This window comes from Panthera leo, chromosome D2 (genome assembly GCF_018350215.1).
Source record: "Panthera leo isolate Ple1 chromosome D2, P.leo_Ple1_pat1.1, whole genome shotgun sequence".
NCBI lineage: Eukaryota > Metazoa > Chordata > Mammalia > Carnivora > Felidae > Panthera > Panthera leo.
The window spans coordinates 48,343,902-48,361,145 of NC_056689.1; the positions used below are offsets into that span (position 1 = coordinate 48,343,902).

The 17,244-nt window shown below is 53.9% G+C and overlaps 1 protein-coding gene across 2 annotated transcripts; it reads left to right on the forward strand.

Moving 5' to 3' along the window:
• The first annotated feature begins 1,012 nt into the window (after positions 1-1,012).
• On the forward strand, positions 1,013-15,985 carry CXCL12 (C-X-C motif chemokine ligand 12). 2 transcript variants are annotated; one of them, XM_042908575.1, is made up of 4 exons: positions 1,013-1,135; positions 5,158-5,275; positions 7,391-7,477; positions 12,717-15,985. In XM_042908575.1, exons 1-4 carry the CDS (start codon positions 1,075-1,077, stop codon positions 12,730-12,732), a joined length of 282 nt encoding a protein of 93 aa, XP_042764509.1. In that variant the 5' UTR covers positions 1,013-1,074; the 3' UTR covers positions 12,733-15,985. The 2 variants fall into 2 exon arrangements, with proteins under 2 accessions (XP_042764509.1, XP_042764508.1); XM_042908574.1 differs by lacking the exon at positions 12,717-15,985 and adding an exon at positions 10,143-10,712.
• Positions 15,986-17,244: the final 1,259 nt, after the last annotated feature.

Consider the following 17,244-nt stretch of genomic DNA (forward strand, 5'->3'; position numbering starts at 1 on the left):
CCCAGGGACGACTCTGTGGGTGTCGTTTTCTGGACCAGAAAGGCCCACGCCAGGAGTACTGCCCTGGGGTAGAAGGGAGAGGGGGAAAGGGGGAGTTCTCACAACACTTTGGGTCAACACTTTGGGTCGCGCAGGGCATTCATTGGGAGAGGGAGAAAATGCAGAAGCTTAAACAATTATTCTAGCTTCCATTTATTGAGTACTATGTGCCAGACTCAAGGGTGAGCACTTCACACCTGAGTGAGGAGTGCCAGTCATTTCCCCCAGTTACACTGTGATCAGCCCATTTCACACTTGAGAGAACAGAGGACAGAGAGCTAAGTCAATTCACGTTTGCTTAGAATTCACGTTGAATTCACGCAGCCGGCAGGGCAGACTATTTTGCTGCCGCGGCGCATCATTCTATTTTAGAGTCGCAATTTGACAAGTGAGGAAACTGAGGCTTGGCTACCAATGATGGCGTTGGCTTGAGATGGCAGTCGCACGGACTGCCCAGACTGGTCTCCTTCCCTTAGGCCTAGTTTGCGGGGGGCCCAGCGCAACGCGAGCCTGGCCCGGTGGTCACCTCCAGCTTGTAGACTCCGAAAACGGGGCGCTCTTGGCTACCTCCGGCCTCGGCACACATCGACTCGTTTGGTTCTCTTTGGTCCCCCTTCAGTTCCCGCCTCTGGGACTCCATCTCTCCACCTGCTCAGTGGGCACAATAGCCAACGTTTAGCCGAGCCTCCCTGCGCGGCTGCGTTCCTCGCTGCAGGTCGAGCCCTACGGAGCAGGGCCCAGCGGAGAGGAGAAGGTCAGAGGCCCAGGCACACCTCAGCCCCTGGAGCATCCCGGGCGCGGAGAGGGCGGGAGGGGACGGGACGGGCGGCGGTGTGGGAGGGGGACGCGCGCCGGAGCCCCCCGCGGCCTCCCGGCGGCAGCTCCAGGCCCGCCCCTCGCCGCGCGCCCCGCCCCGCCCCGCCCCGCTCTCGCCTCTAAAGTGCCCGGCGCGCGCCTCCCGCCGCCGCACTTTCACTCTCCGCCGCCGCGTTCGCTCCGAGTCCCGCCTGCGTCCGCCCGCCGTCCGCCGGTGCCATGGATGCCAAGGTCGTCGCCGTGCTGGCCCTCGTGCTGGCTGCGCTCTGCCTCAGCGACGGTGAGTGCGCTCGGCTCCTCTGCCCACGCCCGCCCCGCCCCGCGCTAACCCAGCTCGCGCCGCCTGGCACCGGGGAGGTCGAGGCAGGCCCCCTTCGCGGGGCGCGCCGCCCGAAACCCCGAGCGTAGCAGCCACCACCCGCCCTGAAGCTTCGCGCTCCGCATCTGGGCTCGGGGTCCCGAACGGTGGGCGGCCGCCAGACCCGAGCGGCTGCCCGGGGTCGGACCGGACAGGATAACTGGCTGGGAGCGCGCCGGGGGGTTGGGGAGTGGAGCGGGGTCGGGAGCCTTCGGCGCCGGGCTCTGTCCCCCCTCATCCCACCCCTCACCCCCACCCAGCCAGTGTCGTCCAGCGCGCGACTCGGTGCCTCCAAGCAGAGGGACTCCGAGGCCCCGCTGCGCCGGGTGCTGGAGAGGCGTGTGCGAGAGAGCGCGTCGCGAAGCGGGTCTCGCATCGCGACGCGCTCGTGGTGGCGGTGCGGTCGGGTGCTGCTGCGCGGCGTCCCCTTTAGGCGAGGCTGGCCCTCTCTCTGCACCCACCCTAGCTCGGTTTCGCGGGCGAGCCAAACAGAGCAGCTGTCGGGTTTGCGCCACCCGCGCGGTCGCGCTTCTGCACAGCTCCGCGGTCCGCAACGACGCGGCTAACCCGGGCGCGCGTCCAGCCGCTGCTTCCTTGGCCTCTTCCCGGGGTCACCGAAGAGAGGCCCAGGGGCCGCCGGGTCGCTCGTGCCCCTCCCCTGTCCCCCAAACACACCTGCAGACAGGCGCCTTTGTCACCGGCCAAGCCATCGCTCTTCCCTCAGAATGAGCGCTGCAACAAAGTTCAATCGCCAAGGCCTTAGGCCACTGGGAAAGGTGGTGTCCTGTTTCACTGGGAGAGGGAGAGAGCTTTTTTTTTTTTTTCTTCTGAAGCTTAAGAGAAACCTCGCTGTCCTGTCACAGGACACCACTGCTGCAAAACAAAATAAACTGTTGGCTTGAAACACACGAAACAAGCCGTGTTAGTCAGGCCACGCTGTCCTTTCTTGGCTGCGAAGTTGCCAACAAAGCCTGCACAGGCTTGAAGGACACTTGGTGTGTTCCGTCGGGCAGCTGCGGGGCCTGAGCGCCTGCAGCCCTAGGCTGGGCTCCAGCCGCTGACCCTTTGCATCGTCCCAGGCAGTGGCCTGGGAGCCCGTGTGGGTAAGGTGGGCATGACTGCAGCTTCCAGGCAAGAGGGCCAGGGCTAACAGGAGTTCATAGCTGACTGCCTGGAAAGTGTTCTTTAAACATGTGGCAAGTTGCTGGACAGAGCTGCAGAGGGACTGGATGGAAGGCAATTTAGATTTTACCTCCTAAGCCGAAAGAAAAAGTATGTGAGGCTGAGTCTCCTTGCGAAGCCCTGGGTCGTGGGGGATACTCTGGCTTGAGCATTAACAATTTGAGTGTCTGGTGAGAGTGGAGGTGTCATTCTGTGCCTCTCAGGGAAATGGTGCTTCCCCAAGCTGTCCCACTCCCCTGGGGAGCTGCAGAAAGGACAGGAATGCAGGGACCCAGGTGTAGCTGGCCTGGAAGGAGCACAGAGGGAGCAGGGGCCCCCACTGACAGACTCATCTTGGCCCTGGGAAGGGTTGGTTGTTTGTCCCTCTGAGTTGCCCTCTTAGCAGCCAAGTGGCCAGATCAGGGTCTCGGGCTCTAGGTCTGTCTGGTTCTCCTTGCATGTATAGGCTTGAATGTACCTCTTGACCTCCTGGAGCCTGTGGACCTATACCGACTTCAGAACTGCACTTGGAGATACCCTTGTTCAGGGTCAGGCTCACTCTCCTGCCCTCCCTCCACCTGACTTCAGCCAAGCAGCTGGGCCCCTAGATGCCCTGGACTTCCAGGGGTTATATGCATCCAGGCCAGGCTCCGTTCTGAGGCCCGGTTGGAGAGGCTGGCCAGGGCTCCTGTCTCTGCATTGGAGTGGAAGATTCTCTTGGAACTGCTCCTGAACAGAGCCAAGTTCACCGGGTCCCAAGCCGGTAACATCTAGGCCAATCAGGTGTCAGGCCTATACGCAGAGTCACATCCAAACCAGTTGGAAAAGTTAGTAATGTTGACAAAAAGCTGGAGGAGAGGACCCCAGGTGAGTTCTCTAGTAAGAGCCCTGGGCGCTCTGTCCCTTTAAAAAACCTATTGAAATTCCCCACTTGATAGGCAGGCAACTGGGTCCTGGGAGCAGGAATAAGAATTGCCTTTGAAGGAAATGGATAATCCCAGGGGGTAAAAGGGGGGAAAGGAGAGAAGAGAAAGCCTGTGTTTTGAGCTCTGATTCAGCTCTGATTTCTGGCCTGATCTCCACTACTTGGTTAGTGGAGCCAGAAAAGCTTCCCAGACATGGGAGAGCAGCAGCCCCCACCAGCAGCCCCCCACCGGCTGAAGCACTCACACTGTGTCCCTTTCAGCCTGCTGCGCTGGGGTTGGGACCCTTCCTGTGTCACCACCCAGCCCCAGTTCCCCAGTCCCTAGCCAGCTCAGGAGGACACATGAGCATTCCAGGGAGACTGGAGACAGGACACTCAGAGGGGGAGACTTTGGCTTCTCCTTTACCCAGACCACCTAGCCCCCAGCCCCGGGATGGCTTTCCCAGGCGATCTGGTTACAGGGCAGCATGCGCAGTATGGTAGCATGTGCTACACCCAGCATCTACCACAGGGATTGGGTGTAGTTGCTGAAAGCCAGGCCCCAGCAGTGACTTTCTGGAGTCAGTTCGGGTATACATTTGAAGGCTGCTCCAGGGACCCTTCCAGGGCCCTGAGTCACTGAGCACCCTGAAGTCAGGCTTTCTCCTTACTCGAGTTTAAGGATTCGACTTTGATCCTAGGGGGCCGGGTGGTCTGCTTTTCCCCTGACTTGGCTAAATAGGCTGCTGTTTGCAGGCCATGCCATCTCTCAACTGAACACAGCTTCTGGAAAAATTAAGTCCCTTACAAGGTGTCCTGCAGCTTCCCCAGGTCTCTTGCCCCAAAATGCAGAACTTCAGAACCACCGGGAGGCCTCTAGGAGCTCTGTAAACAGGGAAACTTTTTTTTTTTTTTTTAATCTCTGGACTAAATATTCTCAGACATACATTTAATCCCTGATGAAAGGATCCACAAATTCAAATAATTTGGGGTATTAAGTAGGGCTTGGATAAAATCTGCAGAAAAGAAAAAAAAAACCCACAAAGATCCCAGCCCCCCAGGGCTTGCAATTCTAGACTTAGAGGGTGAGTGGTGGGTTCTGCAGGAGCCCTTTGCTTATTTAAACTAATGAGTGTCAATTATGGCATTTTGCAAATTGGTGAATTGGCAAACAAAGAGGTAATACAACCCAGGAGGCTGGAGCATCCCTGCACAATGAAAGCCACTTTTGACTCCAGTCCTGATAATCTCCCTGCCTTCAGGGGAGTGCCTGGGAGAAGGTGGACCCTTGGCCTGCCCTCTGGGGACTCCCAGGTAGGAAGCCTGCCAGGATTCTTTTGTGGTTGCCTGGGTTTAAGGTGTATGTGAGGAGAGAAGATTGCAGGTGGGGGGAGGGCAGCATTCCCAGGGGAACCGCTGCTTCTGGAGCCTTCTGCTTCCCCCTCCTCCTTCCCTGAGGGAGAGGAGGGGGAGGGGGGTGGGGGTGGGGGGAGGCTTTTCTAGTTGGCCCTGGAAGAGTTTATTTTGCAAAGAATAACTGGGAACCCCGGTACCTTGGACTGAAACAGTTGTCTCCTGGGATTAATATATTTTAAGACACCAAGCAGGGGGCTTCTTTTAATTCCCCTGCCCCCTAGGATCCAGCTCTCTGAAGGTCCATTTGCCCTCTGGCCCTATGGAGGCTCGGGCCTTCGCCCACCCAGAGCTCACTCTGCTGCCCAAGAGGTCTTAGCAAGGATGCACCCGTGACCCGTCCCATAGCTCTGGATCCTGACATCATTCCACCACCTTAACCCTTGGCCGCAGACACATCCACACATATATCCCCAAGGTCTGGCAGGATCATAACAAACTGCGTTGCTTCCATCACCGCTTCTAGGGAAACCGGTCAGCCTGAGCTACAGATGTCCTTGCCGATTCTTCGAGAGCCACGTTGCCAGAGCCAACGTCAAGCATCTCAAAATCCTCAACACTCCGAACTGTGCCCTTCAGATCGTGTAAGTCTCAACATCATCTTCCAGGAGTGTTGCCTCTAATGGGCATAGTAGCACCTAGCTCAAAACTTGTAAACGCTGGAGAGCCGACCCGTGCTGAGGCACCAGTCTTGAACTTGGCATAATTAGAGGCAGCTGTGATCACCACCAGGCCTGTGAGTAAGCTACCAGGCAGGAGTTTCAAAAGCCACTCTTACCCTTGGCACCCCGCTGTGCCCCTAAAGGTTCTTGTTTCTTTTTTCCAAGTTTCCTCCTTTAGCACAGGAAATGGCAGTACAGTTGGGTGCCTCCAGACTAGAGAAACACGGGCTTCACCAGAGTTTCCTCTGAAGTCCAGTAAATTAGCCAGCCCTTTGCTAGGAACAGCTGTCTGTCCTGCCAGTTTCCAGGCTTTGGTGATCTAAATCCATCCTTTATCACACAGCAAAATCTCACGAGACCCAAATTCAGGCCAAGCCTCTAACCATTGGGTGAAACTCAACATTCTCAGCTCACTTAACGGCGTTTTCTCCAACACAACCCACGAGTTTTTGCTTTGCTGGCGTTGAGGGCAGCTGTTGATATTTGATTTCATTCATGTGCGGAACGAGGCAGACTGAAGTTACACCTATACAACACACAAAAATCACTCGCCTGGGCTGCAGGAGGCGGGGCGAGGTTCGGGAAGAGAGACGCTGGCGCCATTCATTGCTTGGCCCTCGGGCGCTCAGACGCACCCATGCTTGCACACAGCGCCTTGTGGTCATGTGGCTAGACGCCGAGGTGCTGAGGCTCAGGGTCTCTCGTGGGGAGCTCACCTCCCGGAAAGCCCCAGTGCTGAGAACGGGGAGGGGGCACAGCAGTTGGAATGAAAGCTGCAACTGCCAGAAGGCTTTTCCACCCGATACCAACTGTTTTTAAGTTTGATTTTGTCTCTTTTTGCTAGCCTTTGCTGCCTCGGACGTGTTTGTCATTTCCAGGATGTTTTAGACCCACTAGAAGATGGATGTTTTTTTCACTTACTTTCTTAAAATCAATACTGCCTCCCCTTTGAGAAGTGTTGTATCAGACATTGAATTTAGCACCGTAGACCTGCTTTGCGGTTCAGATTACACAGGTCCACCTGCTAGGAATGCACCTTGAAGTTGAAGAAGCCAGACATGATTCGCTGGTCTGGGCAAACACAGGATTAATTCAGAAGCAGTGGCAGCCAAATGTAAACTCCTTGCTCTGAACCGCACTCTTCCTCCGCGTATGTCAGTCACTTAACAGGCAGGCTGCGTGACTCCCGGCGGTGTCCCCAAGCCACTGTGCTGGCCTTAGTTGTCCACACAGAGCCGTGTGTGGCTGGGCAGGGAGTCCTCAGGCTGCTTGAGATGGCCTGGTACCCAGGGCTTTAGGGAGGGGGACCTGGAGAGGGAAGTGTGAGTGGGGCAGAGACCTGGGAGGAAGATGCCCTTTGAATTTGTAAAAAAACAAATGTGACCATGGAACATTGAGGGAACTTGTAAACCCTCTCTGGAAACCATTTTCTGGCAAACTACCTGCACCGTCCCTCCCTCACTGCCCTGTCACCTCTCTTCCCCAGACTACCGCAGTACCTCTTTGCAGGCCTCCTACCTCCAGGCTTACTCTTAAGTCTGTCCACCACGTACTTTCAAGATGATCCATCCAAATAAGAATCTGCCTTTATCGCTTTCCAATGTAAGCCCCCACGATCTTACAGAGAAAGTCCCACTCTTTTGCCCTTTACACCTGGCCACCCGCTCCTTCCTCCACATCCTCTAAGCAGGTGCCCCTTTGGTGCCTTTGCTCTTGCTTTTCTCTCCCCCTTGATTTCACTTGCCCAGCTCCCTCTCCTCCTTCAAAGGCTAACTCAGATGTTCCCTGTGGTGCATTCTCCCTGGACTCCCCTGGAAAGCCTCTTCTCGCCTTCCCCTAGCTCTGCGGCAGGACTTGCCACAATGCTAGGAACATGTGTCCCCGGCACACCCTGAGTTCCTCCCAAACCCGAGCCCGCCGAGTGGGACACGTGGCACCGGGGAGGGCCCTGACGCGGGTGTCAGAGGAGCGGGTGCCCAGATCCCAGCGGCGCCTTCTCCGTTCAGCCACACACTGTCGCCTCTTCTGTTTTGGCAGGGCGAGACTGAAGAACAACAATAGACAAGTGTGCATTGACCCGAAATTGAAGTGGATTCAGGAATACCTGGAGAAAGCTTTAAACAAGTAAGCACAACAGCCAAAAAGGACTTTCCGGTAGACCCACTTGAGGAAAGCTAAGACCCGTGTGGCAGATGGAAGGGCAAGGTTGGGGGAGGAAGGCCTGCATGGGGGGGACCAGGAGTGCCTTGGGGGTAGCGCACTGACCTGGGAACAGGCTTGAGGTCGGCCCGGCACGTAGACACCCGCATTTATAGCCTATGGTACGATACCGCAGCTTATGTCCACCCGAGCCCTATACCCTTGCGCACTGGCTGTTCTGTAACTGGGGTTTTTCTAAGAAATTCTATTGTACCAGCAGCATTTCCCGCTGTCGGTTCTCTCGTAATCCTCATAATCACATCATTCCCATTATCTTTTTTTTAATCAATGATGACTTCACGATCTGTATTTGGTTTGTTGTGGAGCTTTTCTTCCTTTGCCCCTGGGGCATCTGGGCACAGTCAGGTGACAGGCCAAGCATGGAGCTCAGAAAAGCATCCTTCCTCCAGACTCAGAGGAAGACCGTGGGCGGCTCCCGCAGTGGGTGCCCGTCTTAGAATGACAGCCCAAGGTGACCCTCTGATACTGACCGGTGCTAGGCCACGGCCACCACCTCCACCCTCTCCTTCCAGCTCAGTGATCGGATCTGTAGGCTCCATGTAGAGGCTACTGTCGCTGGGGACTGTGCTCAGAAACCCTGTCCCGGTCATTCCCAGGCCTCTCCCTGCCTCCAGCAGCATGCTTTTATCTTGCTCTGCTTCCCATTTCTGTACATGCTCAGTGGGAGGAGAGGAATTGCTGGGGCCCCCGCCCTGCAGCCCTCTCCTCTCTTCACCCTCCCCTCCTGCTCAGGCCCTCTGTGAGAATGTTCTTTGGCCTCTGCCTCCAGAGGGGGGCTGGCCCTCTCTGGGGGTGGGTGGGAGATCCTGTCTCCGCCTTCCCTGAAAGGCAGGTCTTTGCAGAGTCCGATGCAATTTTCAATCTGAACTTGTTTCGAGGAATTTGGTTCTGTGATTGCCTCCGAAGCTTATATATGCCACGGAGGCTCTGTACACCCTGAGGTGTCTGAAATCCGAAGCGGAAAAACAAATGAATAAATGAGCCTCTTGCCACTAACCCCTCCTCCTGAAACCACAGCATGGTTTCAGGCTCCAATCAGAAATGTTGGCAAGGTGACATTTCCATGGTAAATGTGATCCACAGATGGGCCTAGTGGTATTTGTAACTTTCTGCAAGGCATTTTTTATATATTTTTTGTGCACATTTTTTTATGTTTCTTTAGAAAACAATTGTATTTCAGAATATATTTATAGTCGAACAATTCATATATTTGAAAGTGGAGCCATATGAACGTCAGTAGGTTACCTTTCTCTATTATCTTAAACTACTGGCAATTTGTAAAGAAATATATATGATCTATAAATGTGATTGCAGCTTTTTAATGTTTAGCCACAGTGTATTTTTTCACTTGTACTAAAATTGTATCCAATGTGACATTATATGCACTAGCAATAAAAATGCTAATTGTTTCATGGCATCAGCCTCCTACTGGATGTGGGAATTTCTTTACCTGAAATAAAATCCATTAGTGGTTAGACACGGGGCTCTGATACCTTTCTGGAGTTTATGAAGATAAGGTGGCCTGCTGGTCAGGTGCCTTGAATCCCTCTTGCCAAGTTCACATGTGAGCATGGGCCTGGCTCAGGAGCAAATGAGAGCTGCAACTCAAGTTTTTGAGCCTTTTGTTTTTTTTCTTTCTTTCTTTTTTTTTAAACCCAATGGAAACAACAGTGCTAGTTTTCTGAAGAATAATATTTGACTCACTAATTCCTCTTCCCCTTCCTCCTCTTCCTCGGTTCTCCTAACACCCCCACGTAATCTCCAGAGACTCAACTCTCATAATATCCAGCTTTCACATTCTCCCATGTAAAAATCCCATAATTCCAGGCCATGGTTAATAGAAAGCCTGCCCAGGAGCAGGTGGCCTTACCCCATAAATCATTAAATACCATTCAGCTTGAATCATTTTAATGTGACAGTCATGAGCCAGTTGTTCTAATCAAATTCTGCTAACCAGCTCTCTCCCTTGCTCTCCAGAACAATCCCAGTCATTCCCTGGGGGACGTCCCCCAAGCATCCAGAAAGGAGAAAGTGGCATCAGGCTGCCTTCTTTCTCCTCTCCTGGATGGCCATCTGAATGTTGGGTCTCTAACCTCCAAAGCATGATTCAGTTTGAAGCGCAGGTTTTTTTTTAGCTCGAGCAGAGAGTTTAGCTCTGCACTGAGAAGGAAGGAAGGCTGAGTAGATGGGATTGAGGTGAGTTAGAAGGCCAAGTCCAACCTGGCCCTGGACTTCACACTCTTCACAGCCTATCAGATGTGAGTGCCTTTCCGGGTTGGAAACCTCAGGCCATAGCTGGAACCAGGGCCAGGTTGGCAGGTTGGCCATGGCGATAGCCAGGTCACAGATGTTCTGGAAGGCTGGCCAATATTTCTCTTGGAGTCAGGGGGAAAATGTCTGCTTTATTTTAAGGAAGTACTGGTGGGCCGTGCTTTGCCCGGGGGCCTCCAGGCCTAAGACAGAAGACAGGGTTGAGACTGATCCCCAGGCCAGCGTGAAATAGTGTGCAGACTGAGACAGACCCCGGTCCCTTTCAACGTCATTAATGGTTCTACTGATTTTATCTAAGGGGGCGCAGAGAAGAAAAAATGGGGAAAAGAGAAAAGATAGGAAAAAAGAAGCGACAGAAGAAGAGAAAGGCTGCCCAGAAAAGGAAAAACTAGTTCTCTGCCACTTCGAGATGGACCGCAGTGCGCGCTGCTCTTGTCTCTCCGGCGCTTTGTAAATTTGCTCTAACCCTCCTCCAGGGCACACGCCTTGCCTTCCGTGCAGGTGCTCAGACCTTCCTCGGAGGAGCGGCGCTCCTCTGGCCACACTGGCTCCCGTGTTTAGGCGCTTTTTAAGGCCCTTCCTGGTCTGCTAAGTTATGAAGAAAGTAGTTGTGCCGAGACTGGGGTTGTGGTCTGGGATGAGGACACTATGCTCAGGACTGTCTCGAGCGGCCCGGGGTCTCCGGCCTTGCCCTGGGCCGCTGAACCCCCACCCGGCCCTCCACTCCCTCTCCCAGAAGGGCCGGCTCACCGGCACACCGGCTCACACACTCACAGCGTGCCTTCCTGCTGAGGCCAGAGTGCAGGCCCGGCCCGCACAGGGCCATCTACTAGCACAGCAATGGCGCCTCGGCCAGCGAGGGCCTTCTGCCCTCCCCTTGACCACGGTGGGTGCTGCCCGGCACAGCCTTCGTGGGGCGCAGCTAGCTATGGCCGTGCCTTTTACAGGTGGTAACTGACTCTTTCCCAAGGGGCCCTCCACCCCTCTGCCACCTGGGGTGGGACTTCTCCAGCACCCCCGTCCTAGGCCTGGGCTGTGAGAGCGGCTTTACCCCCGAGCAGGGCTGATTTCCGGACACCGAGGGGGTAGCAGCTCCGCATTCCCGGGGAGCAGCTGTGGAAAATACTTCTCAGGGAGCCTCTTGTCCGGGCAGTTCACTTTATAGATTCTTTAAACGGGTCCCCGATGTGGAGGAACTGTGTGAAGGGCCTGTCCCCATCCACCTGCTGGGACAGCCTCGGTGACCTTGTGCGATTAGGTTCCGGGACACAGCTGCCTCAGTCCTCACTCATGGGAAATATGTGCTTAAAGTGAACATGGTGCTCTAGAAAGCTCTAGAACCTTCCTCATACCACCCACAGATTTATGTCTAAGATTTTTTGCCAAGTCTCTCTAATCTGGACCGGAAGGAGGGGGATCACATGGGAGAGCAAAGCCCAGATTTCAGTACTTCGAAAAAGGACACCTCGAATGTCTGGACTGTGCTCCCCATCCTCCTGTCCCATGTAAACACTCCCCCTGCACCCCAGGCCCCTGGTCATGATTCAGTCTGTGGATCCAGAAAGATGAAGTGGTTGGAGCACTGGACAGATGGAATCAGGAGAAGAAAACCCAAGGCGCCCGCCTGTTAGACTCACCTGGAACACTGTGTCCCCTCACGCTTTAGCGTCCTCTGGGATGGCAGCACAGAACCTTGTGGCCATTCCTTTTCCCCATCAGGGAAGTGTCCTGCTAGGGTGCTGCAGCCCAAGTCCTTTTATTCCCCATCCCTCTCCCTTTTATGTGGCTGACTCTCCAGCCTGCACCCCTCTTGCCAGCCCTGGGGAGGGCAGGCCTGCTCCAGGGTGTCCGGGATGCCCTCCCGCTCCCCACCTGCCCTGCCTCCTAAGGCGTCAGGATGTTTGCTGGTCTGCCCAGGGCAGCAGGCCTGGGCTGGGGCACCTGCGCTGGGGTAGTCCTACCTTTCCTAAACCGCTCAGGAGCCGGTCAGGCGCGCGCCCCATGCTCTCTGTTCCTCGTACAGCGGGAACGGCACGTCTCTGTGCCTCGAGAGGGGCAGTGGGTCCCTTCTGAAGACCACGGGGGGCTGTTTGCCATCTAGCAATGGTGGGTCAAGCTATTGCTGCCCTGAGGCGACAGACTGCTCCTTGCAGTGCTCAGCGAGACAGCGCCTTCCACTCCTGCTGGGGGAGCTGGGACTGTGGGGACTAAGACGGTTGGCCCCACATTCCGAAAAGCAAACACGCTCCATTTCTGTCCTCCTGTGACCTCACTGGCCCTGGGCCCTCGCTGTATCTGACAAGCTGATGTAGCGCCAGCCCCGCTGAAGATGGGGGGAGGGGGGGCTGTGGAAGAGTAGAGCCGGACTCCGTTCTGTTTTGGGTTGAAGCAAGTGAACGGTGCCAGCACCGTCCCGGGGCCAGTCGGGGTGGGGTGGGGGTGAGGGGGTAGATGGAGGTGGTCGGTGGTACCCTGGACGGCCAGGCAGCCTGCTCCGGGCCTGGTGCAGGACCGGGCCACACTGAGGTAAGGGGTTGTCAGCCCTCCATCCACGCTGGGGCTAAGGCAGTGCGCACTGCCCTGTCGCGTGACCACCGTGCCTCGCCGTCCGTCTGCGTGCCCTTGTTCGTCCGCCGTACCCCGTGCTGGCTGCGCCCGACTTTCCTCTCCGCTTCCCATCTTCCATCCATCCCTCCGCTTCAGCCCTGGCTGCCTCTCTCGCCACCCTCCCCCTTCCCAGGGCCTCGGAAAGGAGGCACACGGCCGCGATTTGGAAGTCAGGAGTGGGGGCCCTGCTGCAGCAGGGCTCGGCGTCTTAGGCTTGCTGCCCGGCCTCCGCCTTAACGGTGTCTCCCTCTGTTCTTGTTAACAGGAGGTTCAAGATGTGAGAGGCGCAGGTTGGGTCAGACGCCTGAGGAAACCTTACAGTAGGAGCCCAGGTCTGAAACCAGTGTTAGGAAGAGCCCGCAGCAGCTTTGCTGCACCCAGGCAGGGCCCGGTACATTTCCGAGGGCTTTGTTTTGCACAGTTTGCCTTTACTATCACCATTTGATTATGTAGCAAAATGTATGGTGTTTATTCTTCATTTAGTTTGATTATCCAGTGTCGCTGGTGACAGATAGGAACTTAGACTGAGGCCGTTATTTTACTTGCTTTGTTATAATATCTTTCCCGTGGAGCCCCTCACCCAGCTGGAGGTTCCTGAGTTTTGTATCTCTCTGAGCTGTGCAGGCTGAGACCCCAGATCATCCTGTTGTGGGACGGAGAGCCCCTGGGACGTATCAGAACCAGGGCAGACCCTAGTGAAGGCTGCCCCGTGCATGGGTGGGGGGGGCTGCAGGGTCAAGTTTAGAGAGTCAGACGGGAGCTTCACCCTTCCTCGGAGTGAGAGCTGGGGCCTTCCCCACTGGTGAGCATCGCAGGGCTTCCCCAAGCTGAGGCAGGCAGGAGGATGAGGCCAGGGCAGGGAGAGACGCACCCCTCATCCTGAGCTCTTCCCTACATCCCATCATGCTGTTGTCATTCTCTGTCTCATCCATCATCATGTATCTCCAAGACTGTCTCCATCGCCCTGGAAAAAGACTGTCTCAAGACCAAAGCTTTCATTTAAACTGGGCACCAAGAAGCAAATCAAAATGTGTCTCGTGTCACCCAGTGCTGCAAACACTGTGCACATCTGTGTCTCGTTTGGAATATTGTCCGTTGTCCAATCCTGTGTTCTTGTTCAAAGCCAACGTCCTCGGGGCACGTACTGTCCACCCCTTGGATGCAAAGGCTCAGGGTAAGGAGAGGTCTTTTGACCAGGTTTCTGATTAGGGGTGTGATCCTCTTGGGTGGACAACCTGGGTTTCCCCACTGATCACAAACCCAAGATGGATCCACAGAGCCCAAGGGAATTCGGTGTGCAGCAGAGTTGACCCGTGAGGAGGCCAGGCCTTTATGCTCCTACAGTTGGTATCTCAGAGCCACGGGGAGTTTTTGCTCCATTGCCTCAAGCGCGTGATTGTTTTGGCGAGAACGTGAAAAGAATCCTCAACCCTTTTTTTTTGGTTTTTGAAAAGCTGATCCGTGAAATAATGAGTCCTGGATGCGAAGATTCCTTCCCAACTAAAATCTAACCTCCCCTTTTTCCCCACTTGGCAATCCCAGCATCCACCACCTTGTACAGTGGCGTCTGGACTTCTCCACTGCTGTTACCTTGTGCTTCCAGAACGTCCATCTTGGCTTTCACTCTTAGACAAGGGGATATTTGGGAAAGTAGGTTAAAACCCTGACGTGTAGGGTGTTTTCCTTTACCGAGACCAGTTTGTAGAGTTGCATTAAACAGTTTAAGTGCAACAGGTAGGCACTTGAGGGGTTTTTTTGCTTATTGTGTCGTTTCACATTTCATCTTACTAATACTTTGCTTTTGGTTCAGTGTCCCAGCAAACATTTTAAATTAACAAAATGGAAGAAAAGCAGGGCAAAACAAGGAAATGTATCAGTTGAGAGGACCCTGCAAACAACATGCAGAAAGTATATTCTAACAAAATAATCTGGAATTGTAGGTGTTTTTAGATTTAATAATCTTTGTGTTATCGGTAACATGTTAATATTTGCGTAAATATTCCTTTATATTGGATCTTCGTGGTAGAAAGCCAATCCCTCCGCTAAACGAAAATTGGTATCTTCAAATAGCAATATTATATTGAATAAATAGAGCACAGGGACCTTTATTAGTTAGAAGTACAGAACTGGTTTCAAAACTGTCTTTAGAAATTAACCTGACACTACAGGGCTCCTGAATTACATGTGAAATGATTGATTTTCAGTGGGATAGGCTTTTTCTAAGTCATCCAAGATATTTAAAACTCTCATGGAAAATGTGGAGCCATCTTCTCCTGGAATCCCTGAACCAGAGCCATTAAATCTCTTACTCCAAGAAAATAAACGTGGCCCTGAATCTTGACTACAGTTAAAGAATTGTTTGTTTCTCCCCAACAGGGGGAAAATAGGTAAGAGTAGAAACTTCTAGGAAAATTATCTGCCTAACAATTACTCTACTTGCAATCTGCTTCTAAGTGGAGGCTGCCCAACTAAAGCAAATGTGCATTTAAATAGTCTATTTGCAAAGGAAAAGGCTCGCCCATCCCCTTTTGCTTTAAAAACAAGTCTAGTGCATCAGTTGATTAGGGGTCACCCAGCTGTTCCTCCTCGTCCAGTGCTGCTCTACCTGACCTTCCCTTGGGCTCCGTGTAACCTCTAAGGCCGTGCTCCCTTGCCAGCCTTTGCATCAGGACCTGGGCAGCTGTGGGGCCGGGGTGGGGACCGGGACCCCCAGAAGTGCTGTGTGTTTATATCTGAATCTGCGCCCTGTGTTGTTTGCACTGTTCTTTGTCCAGCCCCGCCAGGTGCTGAGACCCCAGCGAGGTGGCTCAGGAGTAGGGGAGCAGGTGGGGGGGCCCTCTGCCGGTGGGCCTGTCCTCCAGAGAAAGGAGGTTCAGCTTTGAGCAGACGGCCTGAATAGCCAAAGGTTGCAGTTCCCCCTGTGTGAAGACCAGAGAACTTCTAAGCTTTTTCACTGGATCCGATTTGACCTTCCTTTTCTGACTGCTGCCTGATGTTATGGCATGGGCTCCCCACTGGGAGCTCATCACCACCCCAGACCCCGGGCGGGCAGGCAGGCAGGCAGTGTTCCCTTCTGCAACTGGATAGGAATTGTGGGGTCCCTGTACACATCTTCCCTGTACCTATCTTCCCTGACCCATTCCCAGGGAGCCCTGTCCCCGGGAAATGCTCCCTGGAAACCTTCAAATCCCCTCAGCAGACCATTGACATTGCTTGCCAAGTTGAAAAAAATACCACCCGGGAAACTTGTTAGTCTGCAACCTCGCTGGATTCTCAGTCTCTGAGCAGTGATGGGTTCAGTGTTAAATGTGATAAATACTGTATTTTGTGTTGTTTAAATTACATCTCCCAGATAATGTGAAAATGGTCCAGGAGAAGGCAGCTTCCTGTATGCAGTGTGCTTTTTTTTTTTTTTTTTTTTATAACAAATAACAACTCCTTCTGAGAAACAACAATTTCTACTTTGAAGTCATATCAATGAAAAGATGTATATGCACTTACAATTTTTCTAATAAAGACATGTATTCAAACGTAGCGGCCAACAGTTTGGAATTAGTGTTGCCATTTGGAGTTTTCCAGACTTGGTTTTTCTTCCTCAAACCCAACACAGAGGGGTTGTGTAATCCTAGCTGCACTGGTTAGTGGAAAACAGGCCATTGTAATCACGCTAATCATAAGTAAGAATTCTGCGGGCATGCTGGCCTCCGCTGGTCAACTGATCCTTAGTGGGGGGTGGGGAAAAACACTCCGTTTTCTCTGAATGCCCTTGGTTTTGCTGGAATCCCTTCCCACAGGCAAGCCAGTCCTCTACTCCAGAAGAGATGGTTTCCTGCAAGGGCCCTCATATTTGCCTGTCAGCTGGGGGAAGGAAGCCTCCACTTTGTACTTCCCGCGTCTAGTGGAAGACAAGAGCAGCCCATCCCTGAAGGCGCTGCCAAGGACCCAGAACCCTGCGTTATTTTCTGTCCTGCCCTGGGGCCCTTCCTGGAAGCTTACTCTCTCCATGGCTGCCTGCCAGCACTGTCCATGATACTGTGACTAGACGGTGAGCCGGATAGGGTTCTGTCCCCACAGAGGTCAGCCTTGCACACTTTCTCTTACGTTCTTTCTCGTCTACGGCCAACCACACTGGCAAAGAAGAGCCAGCGCAAAAGCCCCAAATGTCCTCTAGGTCCTCTTGCCCATCGGCCCAGACATGACCACGTTATCTCTGTGCTCGGAACCGCCCGGTTATTTATAGGGTGAACGTGATACGGTTGCTCAGTTGCAGGTGGACTGGAGGAAGAAAGAAGGATTCGAGGAGCCCACGGCAAGAGGCAGCATGGCGTCCTGGGCCGAGCGTGGGTTTGCAGATTTGCAGAGCAGCGCTGGAACCCTGGGCTCTCTGCTCACTCTGTGACTTGAGACACATCACGTGTCCCTGAGTCCCAGCCCCGCAGCTGTAACCCCAGAAGCTTAGTATCCCCAGGAGCTGTGCAGACTAGACATTAGACAGGGGTAGTGTATGTTTCCTGCCCTCTCTCCATGTGCTGTTTCCTGGGGGCCACCTGCCTCTACTTAGACCTCCCCAAAGCTCAGATACTGGAAGCGATCTTGAAAGGGGAGCTTCTTCCTCTTAGCTGACAGATGGGGAGAAGCCTCTTGGTTGGGTCTTGTAGGTTCCCTGAATGCCTGTGAGTGCTGCTTCCAGCACACTCCACGACTCTTCTCCACTGGGAACTAACACCCTCTGGGGTTAAGTATTAAGTATTCGGAATGATGGAGTGTAAAAAAAGGAAAAAGTCCACGGTCTA